The sequence below is a fragment of the Leptidea sinapis genome, chromosome 27, assembly GCF_905404315.1.
Source record: "Leptidea sinapis chromosome 27, ilLepSina1.1, whole genome shotgun sequence".
NCBI lineage: Eukaryota > Metazoa > Arthropoda > Insecta > Lepidoptera > Pieridae > Leptidea > Leptidea sinapis.
Window position 1 is genome coordinate 12,551,796 of NC_066291.1, and position 22,715 is coordinate 12,574,510.

General features: G+C 40.4%; 1 protein-coding gene across 10 annotated transcripts in view; it reads right to left on the reverse strand.

Moving 5' to 3' along the window:
- Window positions 1-835: 835 nt before the first annotated feature.
- Window positions 836-22,715, reverse strand: part of LOC126972921 (uncharacterized) — a 32,366-nt gene continuing 10,486 nt past the window's right edge. For 2 of the 10 annotated variants that reach the window (XM_050820026.1, XM_050820021.1), the window contains exon 2: window positions 836-1,123. In XM_050820026.1, the coding sequence (XP_050675983.1) occupies window positions 984-1,123 (140 nt within the window). In that variant the 3' untranslated portion in view covers window positions 836-983. Of the gene's footprint in view, window positions 1,124-11,793; window positions 12,082-15,762; window positions 16,947-17,687; window positions 17,976-22,715 lie in introns of those variants that run through there. The other 8 variants (XM_050820028.1, XM_050820024.1, XM_050820027.1 and 5 more) reach the window with 6 other exon arrangements.

The following is a 22,715-nucleotide window of genomic DNA, read 5'->3' on the forward strand; positions in this document are numbered from 1 at the left end:
TTCTCGAGGATGCAGAGAATGATTTTGGGATCATTTTTGAAATTCAAGATGGCCGCCGCGCAAAATTTTGATGACAACGGTATGGATATTGTGTCAGAGGTTTTCGAGGGTGCAGAGAACAATTCTGTGATCATTTTTGAAATCCAAGATGGATGCCATACACATTTATGTTTTCAGCAATATGAATATCGTGTCCGAGGTTCTCGAGGGTGCAGACAAAGATTTCGGTATCATTTTTGAAATCCAAGATGGCCGCCGCATAAATTTATGATTACAACATTATGGTTATCGTATCCGAGGTTCTCGAGGGTGCAGGGAACGATTTGGTGATCATTTTCCAAATTCAAGATGGCCGCCGCACAAAATTATGATTTTAGCAATATGAATATCGTGTCCGAGGTTCTCGAGGGTGCAGAGAACAATTCTGTGATGATTTTTGAAATCCAAGAGGGCTGCCGCAAACAATTATATTTGAGCAATATGGATATCGTGTCCGAAGTTCTCAAGGGTACAGAGAACGATTTTGTGAACATATTTGAAATCCAAGATGGCCGCCGCACAAATTTATGATTTTAGCATTATGGATATAGTGTCCGAGGTTCTCGAGAGTGCAGAGAACGATATTGGGATCATTTTTGAAAACAAAGATTGCCACCGCTCAAAATTATGATTACAATATTATGGGTGTTCGGGCTCAGGAATAATATGTAGGACTGTATTAAGGTTTCCTATAATCGGTTTTGGCTCTTTAAATAAATGAATTTATGTAGGCACTTGCAATCAACCAAGAATCATGAGGAAAGAAGTAAATGCAATCCACTAACCTTTGAACACTCCCATGTCACTCAGGTGGCGGCGGCGCAGCAGCTCCAACGGTCCTGACTCTGGTGTTCCAGGTGAACGTCACTGGCGATCGCAAGCTTTCAAAGTTTTGTATTTAGACACTAGTACTGAACGTCAACACTAGACTTGATGATCACTGGTTACTCAGGGTAAACACGGTTTACATATGTAGTGCTATCGACCACGCCCGAGCAAAGATCAATTGTCTCTGTCCGCTTGTCAACCCAAGCGCGACTTGTGTCATCGGATATTGGAGCACGTACAACTACCCTCATGATTCCTAATAAAAATCAGCAAGTACCGTACAATGGGTATCGTATCCGAGGTTCTCGAGGGTGCAGAGAACGATTTTGTGATAATTTTTCAAATCCAAGATGGCCGCCGCACAAAATTATGATTTCAGCAATATGGATATCGTGCCCGAGATTCTCTAGGGTGCAGAGAACGTATTTGTTGATCATTATTCAAGATGGCCGCCGCACAAAATTATGATTTTAGCATTATGGATATCGTGTCCGAGATTCTCGAAGGTGCAGAGAACGTATTTGTTGATCATTTTTCAAATCCAAGATGGTCGCCGCACAAAATTATGATTTCAGCAATATGGATATCGTGTCCGAGATTCTCGAGGGTGCAGAGAACGTATTTATTGATCATTTTTCAAATCCAAGATGGCCGCCGTACAAAATTATGATTTAAGCAATATGGATATCGTGTCTGAAGTTCTCGAGGGTGCAGAGAACAATTCTGTTATCATTTTTGAAATCCATGAGGGCTGCCGCAAACAATTATGTTTTTAGCATTATGGATATCGTGTCCGAGGTTCTCCAGGGTGCAGAGAACGAAATTGGGATCATTTTTGATAACAAAGATGGCCACAGAACAAAATTATGATTACTACATTATGGGTATCGTATCCGAGGTTCTCGAGGGTGCAGAGAACGATTTTGTGATAATTTTTCAAATCCAAGATAGCCGCCGCACAACATTATGATTTCAGCAATATGGATATCGTGTCCGAGATTCTCGAGGGTGCAGAGAACGTATTTGTTGATCATTCTTCAAATCCAAGATGGCCGCCGTACAAAGTTATGATTTAAGCAATATGGATATCGTGTCCGAAGTTCTCGAGGGTGCAGAGAACAATTCTGTTATCATTTTTGAAATCCAAGAGGGCTGCCGCAAACAATTAAGTTTTTAGCATTATGGATATCGTGTCCGAGGTTCTCGAGGGTGCAGAGAACGAAATTGGGATCATTTTTGATAACAAAGATGGCCACCGAACAAAATTATGATTACAACATGATGGGTATCGTATCCGAGGTTCTCGAGGGTGCAGAGAACGATTTTGTGATAATTTTTCAAATTCAAGATAGCCGCCGCACAAAATTATGATTTCAGCAATATGGATATCGTGTCCGAGATTCTCGAGGGTGCAGAGAACGTATTTGTTGATCATTTTTCAAATCCAAGATGGCCGCCGTACAAAATTATGGTTTAAGCAATATGGATATGGTGTCCGAAGTTCTCGAGGGTGCAGAGAACAATTCTGTTATCATTTTTGAAATCCAAGAGGGCTGCCGCAAACAATTATGTTTTCAGCAATATGGATATCGTGTCCGAGGTTCTCGAGGGTGCAGAGAACTATTTTGTGATCAGTTTTGAAATCCAAGTGTGCTGCCGCTCAAAGTTATGATAACTACATTATGGGTATCGTATCCGAGGTTCTCGAGGGTGCAGAGAACGATTTTGTTATAATTTTTCAAATCCAAGATAGCCGCCGCACAAAATTATGATTTCAGCAATATGGATATCGTGTCCGAGATTCTCGAGGGTGCAGAGAACGTATTTGTTGATCATTTTTCAAATCCAAGATGGCCGCCGTACAAAATTATGATTTAAGCAATATGGATACCGTGTCCGAAGTTCTCGAGGGTGCAGAGAACAATTCTGTTATCATTTTTGAAATCCAAGAGGGCTGCCGCAAACAATTATGTTTTCAGCAATATGGATATCTTGTCCGAGGTTCTCGAGGGTGCAGAGAACTATTTTGTGATCATTTTTGAAATCCAAGTGTGCTGCCGCTCAAAGTTATGATAACTACATTATGGGTATCGTATCCGAGGTTCTCGAGGGTGCAGAGAACGATTTTGTGATCATTTTTCAAATCCAACCTGGCCGCCGCAAAAAATTATGATTTCAGCAATATGGATATCGTTTCCGAGATTCTCGAGGATGCAGAGAATGATTTTGGGATCATTTTTGAAATTCAAGATGGCCGCCGCGCAAAATTTTGATGACAACGGTATGGATATTGTGTCAGAGGTTTTCGAGGGTGCAGAGAAAAATTCTGTGATCATTTTTGAAATCCAAGATGGCTGCCATACACATTTATACTTTCAGCAATATGAAAATCGTGTCCGAGGTTCTCGAGGGTGCAGAGAACGATTTTGTGATAATTTTTCAAATCCAAGATAGCCGCCGCATAAATTTATGATTACAACATTATGGGTATCTTATCCGAGGTTCTCGAGGGTGCAGGGAACGATTTTGTGATCATTTTCCAAATTCAAGATGGCCGCCGCACAAAATTATGATTTTAGCAATATGAATATCGTGTCCGAGGTTCTCGAGGGTGCAGAGAACAATTCTGTGATGATTTTTGAAATCCAAGAGGGCTGCCGCAAACAATTATATTTGAGCAATATGGATATCGTGTCCGAAGTTCTCAAGGGTACAGAGAACGATTTTGTGAACATATTTAAAATCCAAGATGGCCGCCGCACAAAATTATGATTTTAGCATTATGGATATAGTGTCCGAGGTTCTCGAGAGTGCAGAGAACGATATTGGGATCATTTTTGAAAACAAAGATTGCCACCGCTCAAAATTATGATTACAATATTATGGGTATCGTATCCGAGGTTCTCGAGGGTGCAGAGAACGATTTTGTGATAATTTTTCAAATCCAAGATGGCCGCCGCACAAAATTATGATTTCAGCAATATGGATATCGTGCCCGAGATTCTCTAGGGTGCAGAGAACGTATTTGTTGATCATTATTCAAGATGGCCGCCGCACAAAATTATGATTTCAGCAATATGGATATCGTGTCCGAGATTCTCGAGGGTGCAGAGAACGTATTTGTTGATCATTTTTCAAATCCAAGATGGCCGCCGTACAAAATTATGATTTAAGCAATATGGATACCGTGTCCGAAGTTCTCGAGGGTGCAGAGAACAATTCTGTAATCATTTTTGAAATCCAAGAGGGCTGCCGCAAACAATTATGTTTTCAGCAATATGGATATCGTGTCCGAGGTTCTCGAGGGTGCAGAGAACTATTTTGTGATCAGTTTTGAAATCCAAGTGTGCTGCCGCTCAAAGTTATGATAACTACATTATGGGTATCGTATCCGAGGTTCTCGAGGGTGCAGAGAACGATTTTGTGATCATTTTTCAAATCCAACATGGCCGCCACAAAAAATTATGATTTCAGCAATATGGATATCGTTTCCGAGATTCTCGAGGATGCAGAGAATGATTTTGGGATCATTTTTGAAATTCAAGATGGCCGCCGCGCAAAATTTTGATGACAACGGTACGGATATTGTGTCAGAGGTTTTCGAGGGTGCAGAGAAAAATACTGTGATCATTTTTGAAATCCAAGATGGCTGCCATACACAATTATGTTTTCAGCAATATGAAAATCGTGTCCGAGGTTCTCGAGGGTGCAGACAACGATTTTGGTATCATTTTTGAAATCCAAGATGGCCGCCGCACAAAATTATGATAACAACATTATGGGTATCGTATCCGAAGTTCACGAGGGTGCAGAGAACGATTTTGTGATCATTTTTCAAATTCAAGATGGCCGCCGCACAAAATTATGATTTCAGCAATATGAATATCGTGTCCGAGGTTCTCGAGGGTGCAGAGAACAATTCTGTGATGATTTTTGAAATCCAAGAGGGCTGCCGCAAACAATTATATTTGAGCAATATGGATATCGTGTCCGAAGTTCTCAAGGGTACAGAGAACGATTTTGTGATCATATTTGAAATCCAAGATGGCCGCCACACAAAATTATGATTTTAGCATTATGGATATAGTGTCCGAGGTTCTCGAGAGTGCAGAGAACGATATTGGGATCATTTTTGAAAACAAAGATGGCCACCGCTCAAAATTATGATTACAACATTATGGGTATCGTACCCGAGGTTCTCGAGGGTGCAGAGAACGATTTTGTGATAATTTTTCAAATCCAAGATAGCCGCCGCATAAATTTATGATTACAACATTATGGGTATCTTATCCGAGGTTCTCGAGGGTGCAGGGAACGATTTGGTGATCATTTTCCAAATTCAAGATGGCCGCCGCACAAAATTATGATTTTAGCAATATGAATATCGTGTCCGAGGTTCTCGAGGGTGCAGAGAAAAATTCTGTGATGATTTTTGAAATCCAAGAGGGCTGCCGCAAACAATTATATTTGAGCAATATGGATATCGTGTCCGAAGTTCTCAAGGGTACAGAGAACGATTTTGTGAACATATTTGAAATCCAAGATGGCCGCCGCACAAAATTATGATTTTAGCATTATGGATATAGTGTGCGAGGTTCTCGAGAGTGCAGAGAACGATATTGGGATCATTTTTGAAAACAAAGATTGCCACCGCTCAAAATTATGATTACAATATTATGGGTATCGTATCCGAGGTTCTCGAGGGTGCAGAGAACGATTTTGTGATAATTTTTCAAATCCAAGATGGCCGCCGCACAAAATTATGATTTCAGCAATATGGATATCGTGCCCGAGATTCTCTAGGGTGCAGAGAACGTATTTGTTGATCATTATTCAAGATGGCCGCCGCACAAAATTATGATTTTAGCATTATGGATATCGTGTCCGAGATTCTCGAAGGTGCAGAGAACGTATTTGTTGATCATTTTTCAAATCCAAGATGGTCGCCGCACAAAATTATGATTTCAGCAATATGGATATCGTGTCCGAGATTCTCGAGGGTGCAGAGAACGTATTTGTTGATCATTCTTCAAATCCAAGATGGCCGCCGTACAAAGTTATGATTTAAGCAATATGGATATCGTGTCCGAAGTTCTCGAGGGTGCAGAGAACAATTCTGTTATCATTTTTGAAATCCAAGAGGGCTGCTGCAAACAATTAAGTTTTTAGCATTATGGATATCGTGTCCGAGGTTCTCGAGGGTGCAGAGAACGAAATTGGGATCATTTTTGATAACAAAGATGGCCACCGAACAAAATTATGATTACAACATTATGGGTATCGTATCCGAGGTTCTCGAGGGTGCAGAGAACGATTTTGTGATAATTTTTCAAATTCAAGATAGCCGCCGCACAAAATTATGATTTCAGCAATATGGATATCGTGTCCGAGATTCTCGAGGGTGCAGAGAACGTATTTGTTGATCATTTTTCAAATCCAAGATGGCCGCCGTACAAAATTATGATTTAAGCAATATGGATACCGTGTCCGAAGTTCTCGAGGGTGCAGAGAACAATTCTGTAATCATTTTTGAAATCCAAGAGGGCTGCCGCAAACAATTATGTTTTCAGCAATATGGATATCGTGTCCGAGGTTCTCGAGGGTGCAGAGAACTATTTTGTGATCAGTTTTGAAATCCAAGTGTGCTGCCGCTCAAAGTTATGATAACTACATTATGGGTATCGTATCCGAGGTTCTCGATGGTGCAGAGAACGATTTTGTGATCATTTTTCAAATCCAACATGGCCGCCACAAAAAATTATGATTTCAGCAATATGGATATCGTTTCCGAGATTCTCGAGGATGCAGAGAATGATTTTGGGATCATTTTTGAAATTCAAGATGGCCGCCGCGCAAAATTTTGATGACAACGGTACGGATATTGTGTCAGAGGTTTTCGAGGGTGCAGAGAAAAATACTGTGATCATTTTTGAAATCCAAGATGGCTGCCATACACAATTATGTTTTCAGCAATATGAAAATCGTGTCCGAGGTTCTCGAGGGTGCAGACAACGATTTTGGTATCATTTTTGAAATCCAAGATGGCCGCCGCACAAAATTATGATAACAACATTATGGGTATCGTATCCGAGGTTCTCGAGGGTGCAGGGAACGATTTGGTGATCATTTTCCAAATTCAAGATGGCCGCCGCACAAAATTATGATTTCAGCAATATGAATATCGTGTCCGAGGTTCTCGAGGGTGCAGAGAACAATTCTGTGATGATTTTTGAAATCCAAGAGGGCTGCCGCAAACAATTATATTTGAGCAATATGGATATCGTGTCCGAAGTTCTCAAGGGTACAGAGAACGATTTTGTGATCATATTTGAAATCCAAGATGGCCGCCACACAAAATTATGATTTTAGCATTATGGATATAGTGTCCGAGGTTCTCGAGAGTGCAGAGAACGATATTGGGATCATTTTTGAAAACAAAGATGGCCACCGCTCAAAATTATGATTACAACATTATGGGTATCGTACCCGAGGTTCTCGAGGGTGCAGAGAACGATTTTGTGATAATTTTTCAAATCCAAGATAGCCGCCGCATAAATTTATGATTACAACATTATGGGTATCTTATCCGAGGTTCTCGAGGGTGCAGGGAACGATTTGGTGATCATTTTCCAAATTCAAGATGGCCGCCGCACAAAATTATGATTTTAGCAATATGAATATCGTGTCCGAGGTTCTCGAGGGAGCAGAGAACAATTCTGTGATGATTTTTGAAATCCAAGAGGGCTGCCGCAAACAATTATATTTGAGCAATATGGATATCGTGTCCGAAGTTCTCAAGGGTACAGAGAACGATTTTGTGAACATATTTGAAATCCAAGATGGCCGCCGCACAAAATTATGATTTTAGCATTATGGATATAGTGTCCGAGGTTCTCGAGAGTGCAGAGAACGATATTGGGATCATTTTTGAAAACAAAGATTGCCACCGCTCAAAATTATGATTACAATATTATGGGTATCGTATCCGAGGTTCTCGAGGGTGCAGAGAACGATTTTGTGATAATTTTTCAAATCCAAGATGGCCGCCGCACAAAATTATGATTTCAGCAATATGGATATCGTGCCCGAGATTCTCTAGGGTGCAGAGAACGTATTTGTTGATCATTATTCAAGATGGCCGCCGCACAACATTATGATTTTAGCATTATGGATATCGTGTCCGAGATTCTCGAAGGTGCAGAGAACGTATTTGTTGATCATTTTTCAAATCCAAGATGGTCGCCGCACAAAATTATGATTTCAGCAATATGGATATCGTGTCCGAGATTCTCGAGGGTGCAGAGAACGTATTTATTGATCATTCTTCAAATCCAAGATGGCCGCCGTACAAAATTATGATTTAAGCAATATGGATATCGTGTCTGAAGTTCTCGAGGGTGCAGAGAACAATTCTGTTATCATTTTTGAAATCCAAGAGGGCTGCCGCAAACAATTAAGTTTTTAGCATTATGGATATCGTGTCCGAGGTTCTCCAGGGTGCAGAGAACGAAATTGGGATCATTTTTGATAACAAAGATGGCCACCGAACAAAATTATGATTACTACATTATGGGTATCGTATCCGAGGTTCTCGAGGGTGCAGAGAACGATTTTGTGATAATTTTTCAAATCCAAGATAGCCGCCGCACAACATTATGATTTCAGCAATATGGATATCGTGTCCGAGATTCTCGAGGGTGCGGAGAACGTATTTGTTGATCATTCTTCAAATCCAAGATGGCCGCCGTACAAAGTTATGATTTAAGCAATATGGATATCGTGTCCGAAGTTCTCGAGGGTGCAGAGAACAATTCTGTTATCATTTTTGAAATCCAAGAGGGCTGCCGCAAACAATTAAGTTTTTAGCATTATGGATATCGTGTCCGAGGTTCTCGAGGGTGCAGAGAACGAAATTGGGATCATTTTTGATAACAAAGATGGCCACCGAACAAAATTATGATTACAACATTATGGGTATCGTATCCGAGGTTCTCGAGGGTGCAGAGAACGATTTTGTGATAATTTTTCAAATTCAAGATAGCCGCCGCACAAAATTATGATTTCAGCAATATGGATATCGTGTCCGAGATTCTCGAGGGTGCAGAGAACGTATTTGTTGATCATTTTTCAAATCCAAGATGGCCGCCGTACAAAATTATGATTTAAGCAATATGGATACCGTGTCCGAAGTTCTCGCGGGTGCAGAGAACAATTCTGTAATCATTTTTGAAATCCAAGAGGGCTGCCGCAAACAATTATGTTTTCAGCAATATGGATATCGTGTCCGAGGTTCTCGAGGGTGCAGAGAACTATTTTGTGATCAGTTTTGAAATCCAAGTGTGCTGCCGCTCAAAGTTATGATAACTACATTATGGGTATCGTATCCGAGGTTCTCGAGGGTGCAGAGAACGATTTTGTGATCATTTTTCAAATCCAACATGGCCGCCACAAAAAATTATGATATCAGCAATATGGATATCGTTTCCGAGATTCTCGAGGATGCAGAGAATGATTTTGGGATCATTTTTGAAATTCAAGATGGCCGCCGCGCAAAATTTTGATGACAACGGTACGGATATTGTGTCAGAGGTTTTCGAGGGTGCAGAGAAAAATACTGTGATCATTTTTGAAATCCAAGATGGCTGCCATACACAATTATGTTTTCAGCAATATGGATATCGTGTCCGAGGTTCTCGAGGGTGCAGACAACGATTTTGGTATCATTTTTGAAATCCAAGATGGCCGCCGCACAAAATTATGATAACAACATTATGGGTATCGTATCCGAGGTACTCGAGGGTGCAGGGAACGATTTGGTGATCATTTTCCAAATTCAAGATGGCCGCCGCACAAAATTATGATTTCAGCAATATGGATATCGTGTCCGAGGTTCTCGAGGGTGCAGAGAACAATTCTGTGATGATTTTTGAAATCCAAGAGGGCTGCCGCAAACAATTATATTTGAGCAATATGGATATCGTGTCCGAAGTTCTCAAGGGTACAGAGAACGATTTTGTGATCATATTTGAAATCCAAGATGGCCGCCACACAAAATTATGATTTTAGCATTATGGATATAGTGTCCGAGGTTCTCGAGAGTGCAGAGAACGATATTGGGATCATTTTTGAAAACAAAGATGGCCACCGCTCAAAATTATGATTACAACATTATGGGTATCGTACCCGAGGTTCTCGAGGGTGCAGAAAACGATTTAGTGATAATTTTTCAAATCCAAGATAGCCGCCGCACAATATTATGATTTCAGCAATATGGATATCGTGTCGGAGATTCTCGACGGTGCAGAGAACGTATTTGTTGATCATTTTTCAAATCCAAGATGGCCGCCGTACAAAATTATGATTTAAGCAATATGGATATCGTGTCCGAAGTTATCGAGGGTGCAGAGAACAATTCTGTTATCATTTTTGAAATCCAAGAGGGCTGCCGCAAACAATTATGTTTTCAGCAATATGGATATCGTGTCCGAGGTTCTCGAGGGTGCAGAGAACGAAATTGGGATCATTTTTGATAACAAAGATGGCCATCGAACAAAATTATGATTACAACATTATGGGTATCGTATCCGAGGTTCTAGAGGGTGCAGAGAACGATTTTGTGATAATTTTTCAAATCCAAGATAGCCGCCGCACAACATTATGATTTCAGCAATATGGATATCGTGTCCGAGATTCTCGAGGGTGCAGAGAACGTATTTGTTGATCATTTTTCAAATCCAAGATGGCCGCCGTACAAAATTATGATTTAAGCAATATGGATATCGTGTCCGAAGTTATCGAGGGTGCAGAGAACAATTCTGTGATCATTTTTGAAATCCAAGAGGGCTGCCGCAAACAATTATGTTTTCAGCAATATGGATATCGTGTCCGAGGTTCTCGAGGGTGCAGAGAACGATTTTGTGATCATTTTTGAAATCCAAGTTGGCCGCCGCTCAAAGTTGTGATAACTACATTATGGGTATCGTATCCGAGGTTCTCGAGGGTGCAGAGAACGATTTTGTGATGATTTTTCAAATCCAAGATGGCCGCCGCAAAAAATTATGATTTCAGCAATATGGATATCGTGTCCGAGATTCTCGAGGATGCAGAGAATGATTTTGGGATCATTTTTGAAATTCAAGATGGCCGCCGCGCAAAATTTTGATGACAACGGTATGGATATTGTGTCAGAGGTTTTCGAGGGTGCAGAGAACAATTCTGTGATCATTTTTGAAATCCAAGATGGCTGCCATACACATTTATGTTTTCAGCAATATGAAAATCGTGTCCGAGGTTCTCGAGGGTGCAGACAAAGATTTCGGTATCATTTTTGAAATCCAAGATGGCCGCCGCATAAATTTATGATTACAACATTATGGTTATCGTATCCGAGGTTCTCGAGGGTGCAGGGAACGATTTGGTGATCATTTTCCAAATTCAAGATGGCCGCCGCACAAAATTATGATTTTAGCAATATGAATATCGTGTCCGAGGTTCTCGAGGGTGCAGAGAACAATTCTGTGATGATTTTTGAAATCCAAGAGGGCTGCCGCAAACAATTATATTTGAGCAATATGGATATCGTGTCCGAAGTTCTCAAGGGTACAGAGAACGATTTTGTGAACATATTTGAAATCCAAGATGGCCGCCGCACAAATTTATGATTTTAGCATTATGGATATAGTGTCCGAGGTTCTCGAGAGTGCAGAGAACGATATTGGGATCATTTTTGAAAACAAAGATTGCCACCGCTCAAAATTATGATTACAATATTATGGGTGTTCGGGCTCAGGAATAATATGTAGGACTGTATTAAGGTTTCCTATAATCGGTTTTGGCTCTTTAAATAAATGAATTTATGTAGGCACTTGCAATCAACCAAGAATCATGAGGAAAGAAGTAAATGCAATCCACTAACCTTTGAACACTCCCATGTCACTCAGGTGGCGGCGGCGCAGCAGCTCCAACGGTCCTGACTCTGGTGTTCCAGGTGAACGTCACTGGCGATCGCAAGCTTTCAAAGTTTTGTATTTAGACACTAGTACTGAACGTCAACACTAGACTTGATGATCACTGGTTACTCAGGGTAAACACGGTTTACATATGTAGTGCTATCGACCACGCCCGAGCAAAGATCAATTGTCTCTGTCCGCTTGTCAACCCAAGCGCGACTTGTGTCATCGGATATTGGAGCACGTACAACTACCCTCATGATTCCTAATAAAAATCAGCAAGTACCGTACATACCCCCCACCGAAATCATTGTAATGATTTCCAGGTAAAGGAAAATTAAAGTGTTTATTTATGTATTTAATAAAATTAGAGTCATCTAACTCTATATAAAAAAAGTATAAAAAAAAACTTACGTAATTAGTAAGATAATAAGAATTATAAAAAGTAAATTATGACTATGGATACCAAATAAACTTAACCTATTTATGTAACAACAATACCTAACATTACAAATGTTAAGTTTTAAATATTTAATGACGAAATGGTAACGGACATAACTTATTAACTGGCCGCTTAAAACAACGATTAACTGTCCGGACACTGACTACGCGAACGTCGCCGTCAGGACCAGGAAACGTTTCAATGACTCTACCTAATGGCCATTGCAAAGGGCGAGTTAAATCCGATTTAATTAAAACAAGGTCACCAACCTTCAAATTAGGTGGGGATACATGCCATTTTGACCGTTGTTGTAATGTGTGTAAGTAATCATGTGACCAAAGTTTCCAAAATGATTGTGAACATTTTTGAACATATTGCCACCTAGACAATAAATTCATAGGAACATCCTCTAAATTGTGCTCAGGCACTGCGAGCAGGCTCTGGCCAATCAAAAAATGTCCAGCTGTTAAAACTTCAAACTCGTTTGGGTTATCTGAAAGAGAGCAAAGCGGTCGTGAATTCATCACGGCTTCAACTTTGCAAAAAAGTGTTGACAATTCCTCAAACGTGAGGGACTTGTCACCTGCGACACGCAATAAATGATATTTCGCCGACTTTATGCCGGCTTCCCAAAGACCTCCCATACTGGGGGCGCTTGGAGGGTTGAACTTCCTCGAGCTAAACAGCCATCAGAAATAGAAGTTTTTACTCCGTTATTACTAAGAAATTTAACGACGTCTTGTAAGTGCTTGTTTGCTGCTACAAAATTTGTATCGCAATCTGAGTATAAACTTGAGCACAAGCCACGACGAGCGGTAAACCTATCTAGACAGGCTAAGAAGCAATCCGATGACAGATCAGTGAGGACCTCAAGGTGTACTGCTTTTGTGGAAAAGCAGACGAACAAACAAAGATATACTTTGTATAACTTAGCGGTACGCCTCTTGTGCTCTTTTACGTTAAAGGGTCCACCAAGGTCAACACCAACGTGATGAAAAACCTTATTGGGTTCTAACCGAGGCTTAGGTAACGTCCCCATACTCGGCTGAGCCAACCGTGGACTACACTTGAAGCACGAGACGCAACGTGAGAGAACGGAGCGTATGACACTACGAGCGGATACGATCCAGTACCTCTGACTAATTATACCTTGTAACGTACGAGGCCCTACATGTAAATAATTACGATGGAAATGTTCAATAATCAAAGTTGTAATGTGACTACGTTTAGGTAAAAGCAAGGGATGTTTACGACTAAAAGGTAGACTTGCCTGTGAGATTCTACCCCCCACCCTGAGGAACCCTGCTTCGTCCAAGAATGGAGATAAACTTTTCAAGGTTTGAATTATTAACGTATTATTTTTAAGTGAATTAATTTCGTTGGAATAAAATTGTTTTTGAGTTAATTTAATTATAAGGTTATGTGCAGAATTTAATTCAATAGTTGTCAAAGTTTTAAAATATCTATCACAATTTTTATTACGTGAGTTGTTAATGAATCGCAAGCACCAAGCGGTGACGCGCTGCAATTTATTAAAAGTTGAAAATTTTAAAAACAATTCATGATCCGACGGTTCTTTATTACTCAACAAATTAAAACTCTCCGTATTTGATTTTAACTCTAAAATATTAGTGTCGTCAGTCGTTTTAACAGCGTTATTCTTGTCTACGCTACGAACGTACAGACAAGCCGCATACCCGCGCGTCGAGGCATCACAAAACGCAACTATCTGAACGTCAGAAAAGTCCGTTATTAATAAATGACGCTCAATGCGGAGCTCAGACAAGGTTGACAAAGATGAAATAAACGTTTTCCATCTCTCACAAAGATCAGACGGCACGGGTTCATCCCAGCCTTTGCTAAGTTTCCATATATCCTGCAGGAGGCATTTAGCCAAGAAAACACACGGTGCTAGAAAACCTACAGGGTCAAAAATGCTTGCTAATAATTTTAATACTGAACGTTTAGTGAAAATATTATCTTTTAAATTATATTGAAACGAGAAACAATCGTCTTTTGGATCCCACTTTAATCCAAGGATTTTTAAAGAAGACGCAGAATCCTCATCAAAGTTTATAGACGCGCACTGGTCAACTCCAACCCGAGCGAGAAGCTCAGGTGAGTTGCTCGCCCACTTCCGGAGTGTGAACCCACCGCGCTGCAATATGTCGATAACGTCATCTTGCAACGTGCAAGCGTCTTGCAGCGTGGGTGTAGATCCCAGAAGATCGTCGACGTAAAACCCGTGCAGCAGCAAGCTCGCTGCTCGCGGGTGTCGCTTCGCCTCGTCGTGTGCCAGCTGACGTAACGTACGCACAGCTATGAACGGTGCACTACGTAAACCGTATGTATTTGTTTTTAATTCAAATATTTGTATGGGCTCATTAGGTGACTCCCTCCATAAAATGTGTTGGTATTTACGCTCAGAGGGGTCTGTTAGAACGCATCTGTACATTTTTGTAATATCAGCCGTAAAACAAATGTCATAAAGTCTAAAATTGATTATTATTTTTAAAAGATCTTGCTGTAATTTTTTGCCGATTAAAAGGTTGTCATTTAACGAAACTCCATTCGAAGTTTGAGCTGAGCCATCGAAAACGACTCGAACCGGTGTAGTTGTGCTGGCGGTGCGAACCACTGGATGATGCGGAATAAGGTATTGACTGGGCTCGTCCCCGGTGTACGGATCCATGTGACCCAGCTGCTGGTACTCGCGCATGAAGGCTACGTACTGGTCGCGGAGACCATCGTCCCGGGCGAGGCGGCGCTCCAGCTGCAGCAGGCGGCGCTCGGCGGCGGCGCGGGAGTCTCCCAGCGGCGCGCGGCGCTCACGCAGCAACAGCGGGCACACGTACCTGCCAGTTGCGTCGCGATACGTACGCGATGAATATATATTTTCCGCTTCTTGTTCTAGGGGATCTGGAGGTACCTCACACGGTGAGGCTTCAATCTCCCAGAATCGCCGAAGACAAGTATCGATGACGTCATCGTCCTTAGTGTACGACACTAAGTTTGAAGTCATAGAAACGCTTAAATTATTTGAAGCACACGGTACTTCAAGTCTCCCTGTAATTACGTACCCGAATACGCTACTCAACGCACACGGAAGGGAGGGACCGAATACGATTCGATTTCCATCATAAATGTGTGGAAAAACGTCTCCCGATAAAATAATATCAATTACAGAACGTCTGTAAAAGAAAGGATCCGCTAAAACTAAATTATTATATTTTTTAACAATATTTTCTGGAATATTAGAAGTGGGTAAATCAGAAGTTATTTTTGAAAGGATTACGGCATCTATTGTGAATACCGGATCACAGTTATACCTAGGTTTTAATGTACATGTCGTCATACCATACGTTTTTACATTTTCACCCGATAAGCCATAAATATTGTAAGGACATTTATAACGTCTTAAACCTAACCGTTCTAAACAATTTATAGTAATAAAGTTAGATTGTGCGCCTGAGTCGATTAACACACGACACGGCTGCTCCTTACCGAAAACATCAACAACGTTAACTATAGCCGTACCTAATATAACGGAATATTGTTTGCTATCTGATAACGATGAGTGGCAGTTGTCATTTCGCGAGTGCATGATTGACGCGTCAACAGGCGCGGGCGGCGCAGGGAGAGGGTGCCGGCCGGCGGCCGCGGGTGCACTGCTGTTATAGTCAACATGTAACAAAGCATGGTGCGTTTGTCCGCAAGTGTAACATCGAAACTCGCTGCGGCACTCATCAGCTGTATGATTTAGTTTTAAACAATTATGACAAATCCCTAAAGTATTAGCACGGCTAATACGCTGTGTTGGTGTCAGTTTACGAAACTTTGTACACCTAAAAATCATATGATTTTCGTTACAGTGAAGACATGCATAATTATTCAATTTGTTTTTGTTGTTCGTTGTTTGAGTATAATTTTTACGTGAAGTTAAGTTTTTATTATTATTAGTGTTTAAATTCAAATGTTGTTTGTTACGTTGTGTGCCATTATTTTGTATAATTATATTTGAAGTATACGTTTGTGAATGTTCCAATACTTTAACATGATTTTGCACAAAGGATATTAAGTTTTCATAACAAGGAATTGTTGTTTGATCAATGCTTTGCTCAAATAATTTGCGAGTATTTTGATCAAGTGATTTTAACGCAATATGGCAGATGACGTAACTATGAAGGTTAGGTATATTAAGTGAACAAATTGCCTTGTAGGAATTTTCAAAGATTTCAATAAAATTATTTAGACTTAAAGGAGATTCTTTTAAAATGGGTGGAAAAGTTAACATTTTATCAAGGTATTTACTAGCCACCATACGTTGATCTTGGTACTTATCAAGTAGGGCTTTCCATACCACATCATAGTTCGATGATGTAATTGGTACACTTTTAATAACACTGAGGGCAGAACCCTTAACACATGACAACAAATAGTGAAACTTATCAATGTTTGATATGCCTTTTTGGTTATGAACTAAGGAGCAAAATGTCTCATAAAAGGTTGTGAAGTTTTCTATGTTTCCGTCAAAGGAGATTAACTCAAGTTTAGGTAACCTAGGACGACTATTTATTTCGGTTTTAGATGAATTATCTGACGAGTTATTTTCTGTTTTTAAGTCAAGGTTTTTAACACAACTTTTGATTTGGAAGAATAAATCATCAAAACTATCTAATTCACTAGAATTAAACTGTATTTTAGGATTTAACAAAACTTCTAGTTCAAATATATTAATTGTTACCTTTTCATATTTCTCGCGAATAGAATTAATTTCAGAGGCACGAAGTAAAAACATGTCGATGTCTACAGATTCAGGATTCGAACATATTTTCAAAGAAGTATCGTATAGTTTTTGAACCTGAGAGAATAGTCTTTGCTTAACTGCATTATGAGTACAAACTCTGTGACGAATATCTTGTTCGTCTCCTTCGACTTCAACTTTCCTGCGGGTCGCCATTTTAAGCGACGCAGTTACAATATTACGTAGGTACCAAGTTAATATTATTTAGTATAAGTATTAATTATTAAGGATTTTGCTAAGTATTAATGTTACAAATAAGTAAGTTTATCAACGAAATGAATTACGTATGTGTAGGTAGACTAAAGTATCTACTTGTAACAAAAGAATTAAGATTTATCTGTAACGAGACCGATTAAATAGTAATATTAAAGTTAAATCAAAGTATTCGAAGGACCTATAAGAATGAAATGACCAAAATCCGACTACGTAGGCCAATATCCGGCTCCGAAGGCCAATATCCGGCTCGAAGGACCAATGTTCGGGCTCAGGAATAATATGTAGGACTGTATTAAGGTTTCCTATAATCGGTTTTGGCTCTTTAAATAAATGAATTTATGTAGGCACTTGCAATCAACCAAGAATCATGAGGAAAGAAGTAAATGCAATCCACTAACCTTTGAACACTCCCATGTCACTCAGGTGGCGGCGGCGCAGCAGCTCCAACGGTCCTGACTCTGGTGTTCCAGGTGAACGTCACTGGCGATCGCAAGCTTTCAAAGTTTTGTATTTAGACACTAGTACTGAACGTCAACACTAGACTTGATGATCACTGGTTACTCAGGGTAAACACGGTTTACATATGTAGTGCTATCGACCACGCCCGAGCAAAGATCAATTGTCTCTGTCCGCTTGTCAACCCAAGCGCGACTTGTGTCATCGGATATTGGAGCACGTACAACTACCCTCATGATTCCTAATAAAAATCAGCAAGTACCGTACAATGGGTATCGTATCCGAGGTTCTCGAGGGTGCAGAGAACGATTTTGTGATAATTTTTCAAATCCAAGATGGCCGCCGCACAAAATTATGATTTCAGCAATATGGATATCGTGCCCGAGATTCTCTAGGGTGCAGAGAACGTATTTGTTGATCATTATTCAAGATGGCCGCCGCACAAAATTATGATTTTAGCATTATGGATATCGTGTCCGAGATTCTCGAAGGTGCAGAGAACGTATTTGTTGATCATTTTTCAAATCCAAGATGGTCGCCGCACAAAATTATGATTTCAGCAATATGGATATCGTGTCCGAGATTCTCGAGGGTGCAGAGAACGTATTTATTGATCATTTTTCAAATCCAAGATGGCCGCCGTACAAAATTATGATTTAAGCAATATGGATATCGTGTCTGAAGTTCTCGAGGGTGCAGAGAACAATTCTGTTGTCATTTTTGAAATCCATGAGGGCTGCCGCAAACAATTATGTTTTTAGCATTATGGATATCGTGTCCGAGGTTCTCCAGGGTGCAGAGAACGAAATTGGGATCATTTTTGATAACAAAGATGGCCACAGAACAAAATTATGATTACTACATTATGGGTATCGTATCCGAGGTTCTCGAGGGTGCAGAGAACGATTTTGTGATAATTTTTCAAATCCAAGATAGCCGCCGCACAACATTATGATTTCAGCAATATGGATATCGTGTCCGAGATTCTCGAGGGTGCAGAGAACGTATTTGTTGATCATTCTTCAAATCCAAGATGGCCGCCGTACAAAGTTATGATTTAAGCAATATGGATATCGTGTCCGAAGTTCTCGAGGGTGCAGAGAACAATTCTGTTATCATTTTTGAAATCCAAGAGGGCTGCCGCAAACAATTAAGTTTTTAGCATTATGGATATCGTGTCCGAGGTTCTCGAGGGTGCAGAGAACGAAATTGGGATCATTTTTGATAACAAAGATGGCCACCGAACAAAATTATGATTACAACATGATGGGTATCGTATCCGAGGTTCTCGAGGGTGCAGAGAACGATTTTGTGATAATTTTTCAAATTCAAGATAGCCGCCGCACAAAATTATGATTTCAGCAATATGGATATCGTGTCCGAGATTCTCGAGGGTGCAGAGAACGTATTTGTTGATCATTTTTCAAATCCAAGATGGCTGCCGTACAAAATTATGGTTTAAGCAATATGGATATGGTGTCCGAAGTTCTCGAGGGTGCAGAGAACAATTCTGTTATCATTTTTGAAATCCAAGAGGGCTGCCGCAAACAATTATGTTTTCAGCAATATGGATATCGTGTCCGAGGTTCTCGAGGGTGCAGAGAACTATTTTGTGATCAGTTTTGAAATCCAAGTGTGCTGCCGCTCAAAGTTATGATAACTACATTATGGGTATCGTATCCGAGGTTCTCGAGGGTGCAGAGAACGATTTTGTTATAATTTTTCAAATCCAAGATAGCCGCCGCACAAAATTATGATTTCAGCAATATGGATATCGTGTCCGAGATTCTCGAGGGTGCAGAGAACGTATTTGTTGATCATTTTTCAAATCCAAGATGGCCGCCGTACAAAATTATGATTTAAGCAATATGGATACCGTGTCCGAAGTTCTCGAGGGTGCAGAGAACAATTCTGTTATCATTTTTGAAATCCAAGAGGGCTGCCGCAAACAATTATGTTTTCAGCAATATGGATATCTTGTCCGAGGTTCTCGAGGGTGCAGAGAACTATTTTGTGATCATTTTTGAAATCCAAGTGTGCTGCCGCTCAAAGTTATGATAACTACATTATGGGTATCGTATCCGAGGTTCTCGAGGGTGCAGAGAACGATTTTGTGATCATTTTTCAAATCCAACCTGGCCGCCGCAAAAAATTATGATTTCAGCAATATGGATATCGTTTCCGAGATTCTCGAGGATGCAGAGAATGATTTTGGGATCATTTTTGAAATTCAAGATGGCCGCCGCGCAAAATTTTGATGACAACGGTATGGATATTGTGTCAGAGGTTTTCGAGGGTGCAGAGAAAAATTCTGTGATCATTTTTGAAATCCAAGATGGCTGCCATACACAATTATGTTTTCAGCAATATGAAAATCGTGTCCGAGGTTCTCGAGGGTGCAGACAACGATTTTGGTATCATTTTTGAAATCCAAGATGGCCGCCGCACAAAATTATGATTACAACATTATGGGTATCGTATCCGAGGTTCTCGAGGGTGCAGGGAACGATTTGGTGATCATTTTCCAAATTCAAGATGGCCGCCGCAAAAAATTATGATTTCAGCAATATGGATATCGTGTCCGAGATTCTCGAGGATGCAGAGAATGATTTTGGGATCATTTTTGAAATTCAAGATGGCCGCCTCGCAAAATTTTGATGACAACGGTATGGATATTGTGTCAGAGGTTTTCGAGGGTGCAGAAAATAATTCTGTGATCATTTTTGAAATCCAAGATGGCTGCCATACACATTTATGTTTTCAGCAATATGAAAATCGTGTCCGAGGTTCTCGAGGGTGCAGACAACGATTTCGGTATCATTTTTGAAATCCAAGATGGCCGCCGCATAAATTTATGATTACAACATTATGGGTATCGTATCCGAGGTTCTCGAGGGTGCAGGGAACGATTTGGTGATCATTTTCCAAATTCAAGATGGCCGCCGCACAAAATTATGATTTTAGCAATATGAATATCGTGTCCGAGGTTCTCGAGGGTGCAGAGAACAATTCTGTGATGATTTTTGAAATCCAAGAGGGCTGCCGCAAACAATTATATTTGAGCAATATGGATATCGTGTCCGAAGTTCTCAAGGGTACAGAGAACGATTTTGTGAACATATTTGAAATCCAAGATGGCCGCCGCACAAAATTATGATTTAAGCATTATGGATATAGTGTCCGAGGTTCTCGAGAGTGCAGAGAACGATATTGGGATCATTTTTGAAAACAAAGATTGCCACCGCTCAAAATTATGATTACAATATTATGGGTATCGTATCCGAGGTTCTCGAGGGTGCAGAGAACGATTTTGTGATAATTTTTCAAATCCAAGATGGCCGCCGCACAAAATTATGATTTCAGCAATATGGATATCGTGCCCGAGATTCTCTAGGGTGCAGAGAACGTATTTGTTGATCATTATTCAAGATGGCCGCCGCACAAAATTATGATTTTAGCATTATGGATATCGTGTCCGAGATTCTCGAAGGTGCAGAGAACGTATTTGTTGATCATTTTTCAAATCCAAGATGGTCGCCGCACAAAATTATGATTTCAGCAATATGGATATCGTGTCCGAGATTCTCGAGGGTGCAGAGAACGTATTTATTGATCATTTTTCAAATCCAAGATGGCCGCCGTACAAAATTATGATTTAAGCAATATGGATATCGTGTCTGAAGTTCTCGAGGGTGCAGAGAACAATTCTGTTATCATTTTTGAAATCCAAGAGGGCTGCCGCAAACAATTATGTTTTTAGCATTATGGATATCGTGTCCGAGATTCTCCAGGGTGCAGAGAACGAAATTGGGATCATTTGTGATAACAAAGATGGCCACTGAACAAAATTATGATTACTACATTATGGGTATCGTATCCGAGGTTCTCGAGGGTGCAGAGAACGATTTTGTGATAATTTTTCAAATCCAAGATAGCCGCCGCACAACATTATGATTTCAGCAATATGGATATCGTGTCCGAGATTCTCGAGGGTGCAGAGAACGTATTTGTTGATCATTCTTCAAATCCAAGATGGCCGCCGTACAAAGTTATGATTTAAGCAATATGGATATCGTGTCCGAAGTTCTCGAGGGTGCAGAGAACAATTCTGTTATCATTTTTGAAATCCAAGAGGGCTGCTGCAAACAATTAAGTTTTTAGCATTATGGATATCGTGTCCGAGGTTCTCGAGGGTGCAGAGAACGAAATTGGGATCATTTTTGATAACAAAGATGGCCACCGAACAAAATTATGATTACAACATTATGGGTATCGTATCCGAGGTTCTCGAGGGTGCAGAGAACGATTTTGTGATCATTTTTCAAATTCAAGATAGCCGCCGCACAAAATTATGATTTCAGCAATATGGATATCGTGTCCGAGGTTCTCGAGGGTGCAGAGAACGTATTTGTTGATCATTTTTCAAATCCAAGATGGCCGCCGTACAAAATTATGATTTAAGCAATATGGATACCGTGTCCGAAGTTCTCGAGGGTGCAGAGAACAATTCTGTAATCATTTTTGAAATCCAAGAGGGCTGCCGCAAACAATTATGTTTTCAGCAATATGGATATCGTGTCCGAGGTTCTCGAGGGTGCAGAGAACTATTTTGTGATCAGTTTTGAAATCCAAGTGTGCTGCCGCTCAAAGTTATGATAACTACATTATGGGTATCGTATCCGAGGTTCTCGAGGGTGCAGAGAACGATTTTGTGATCATTTTTCAAATCCAACATGGCCGCCACAAAAAATTATGATTTCAGCAATATGGATATCGTTTCCGAGATTCTCGAGGATGCAGAGAATGATTTTGGGATCATTTTTGAAATTCAAGATGGCCGCCGCGCAAAATTTTGATGACAACGGTACGGATATTGTGTCAGAGGTTTTCGAGGGTGCAGAGAAAAATACTGTGATCATTTTTGAAATCCAAGATGGCTGCCATACACAATTATGTTTTCAGCAATATGAATATCGTGTCC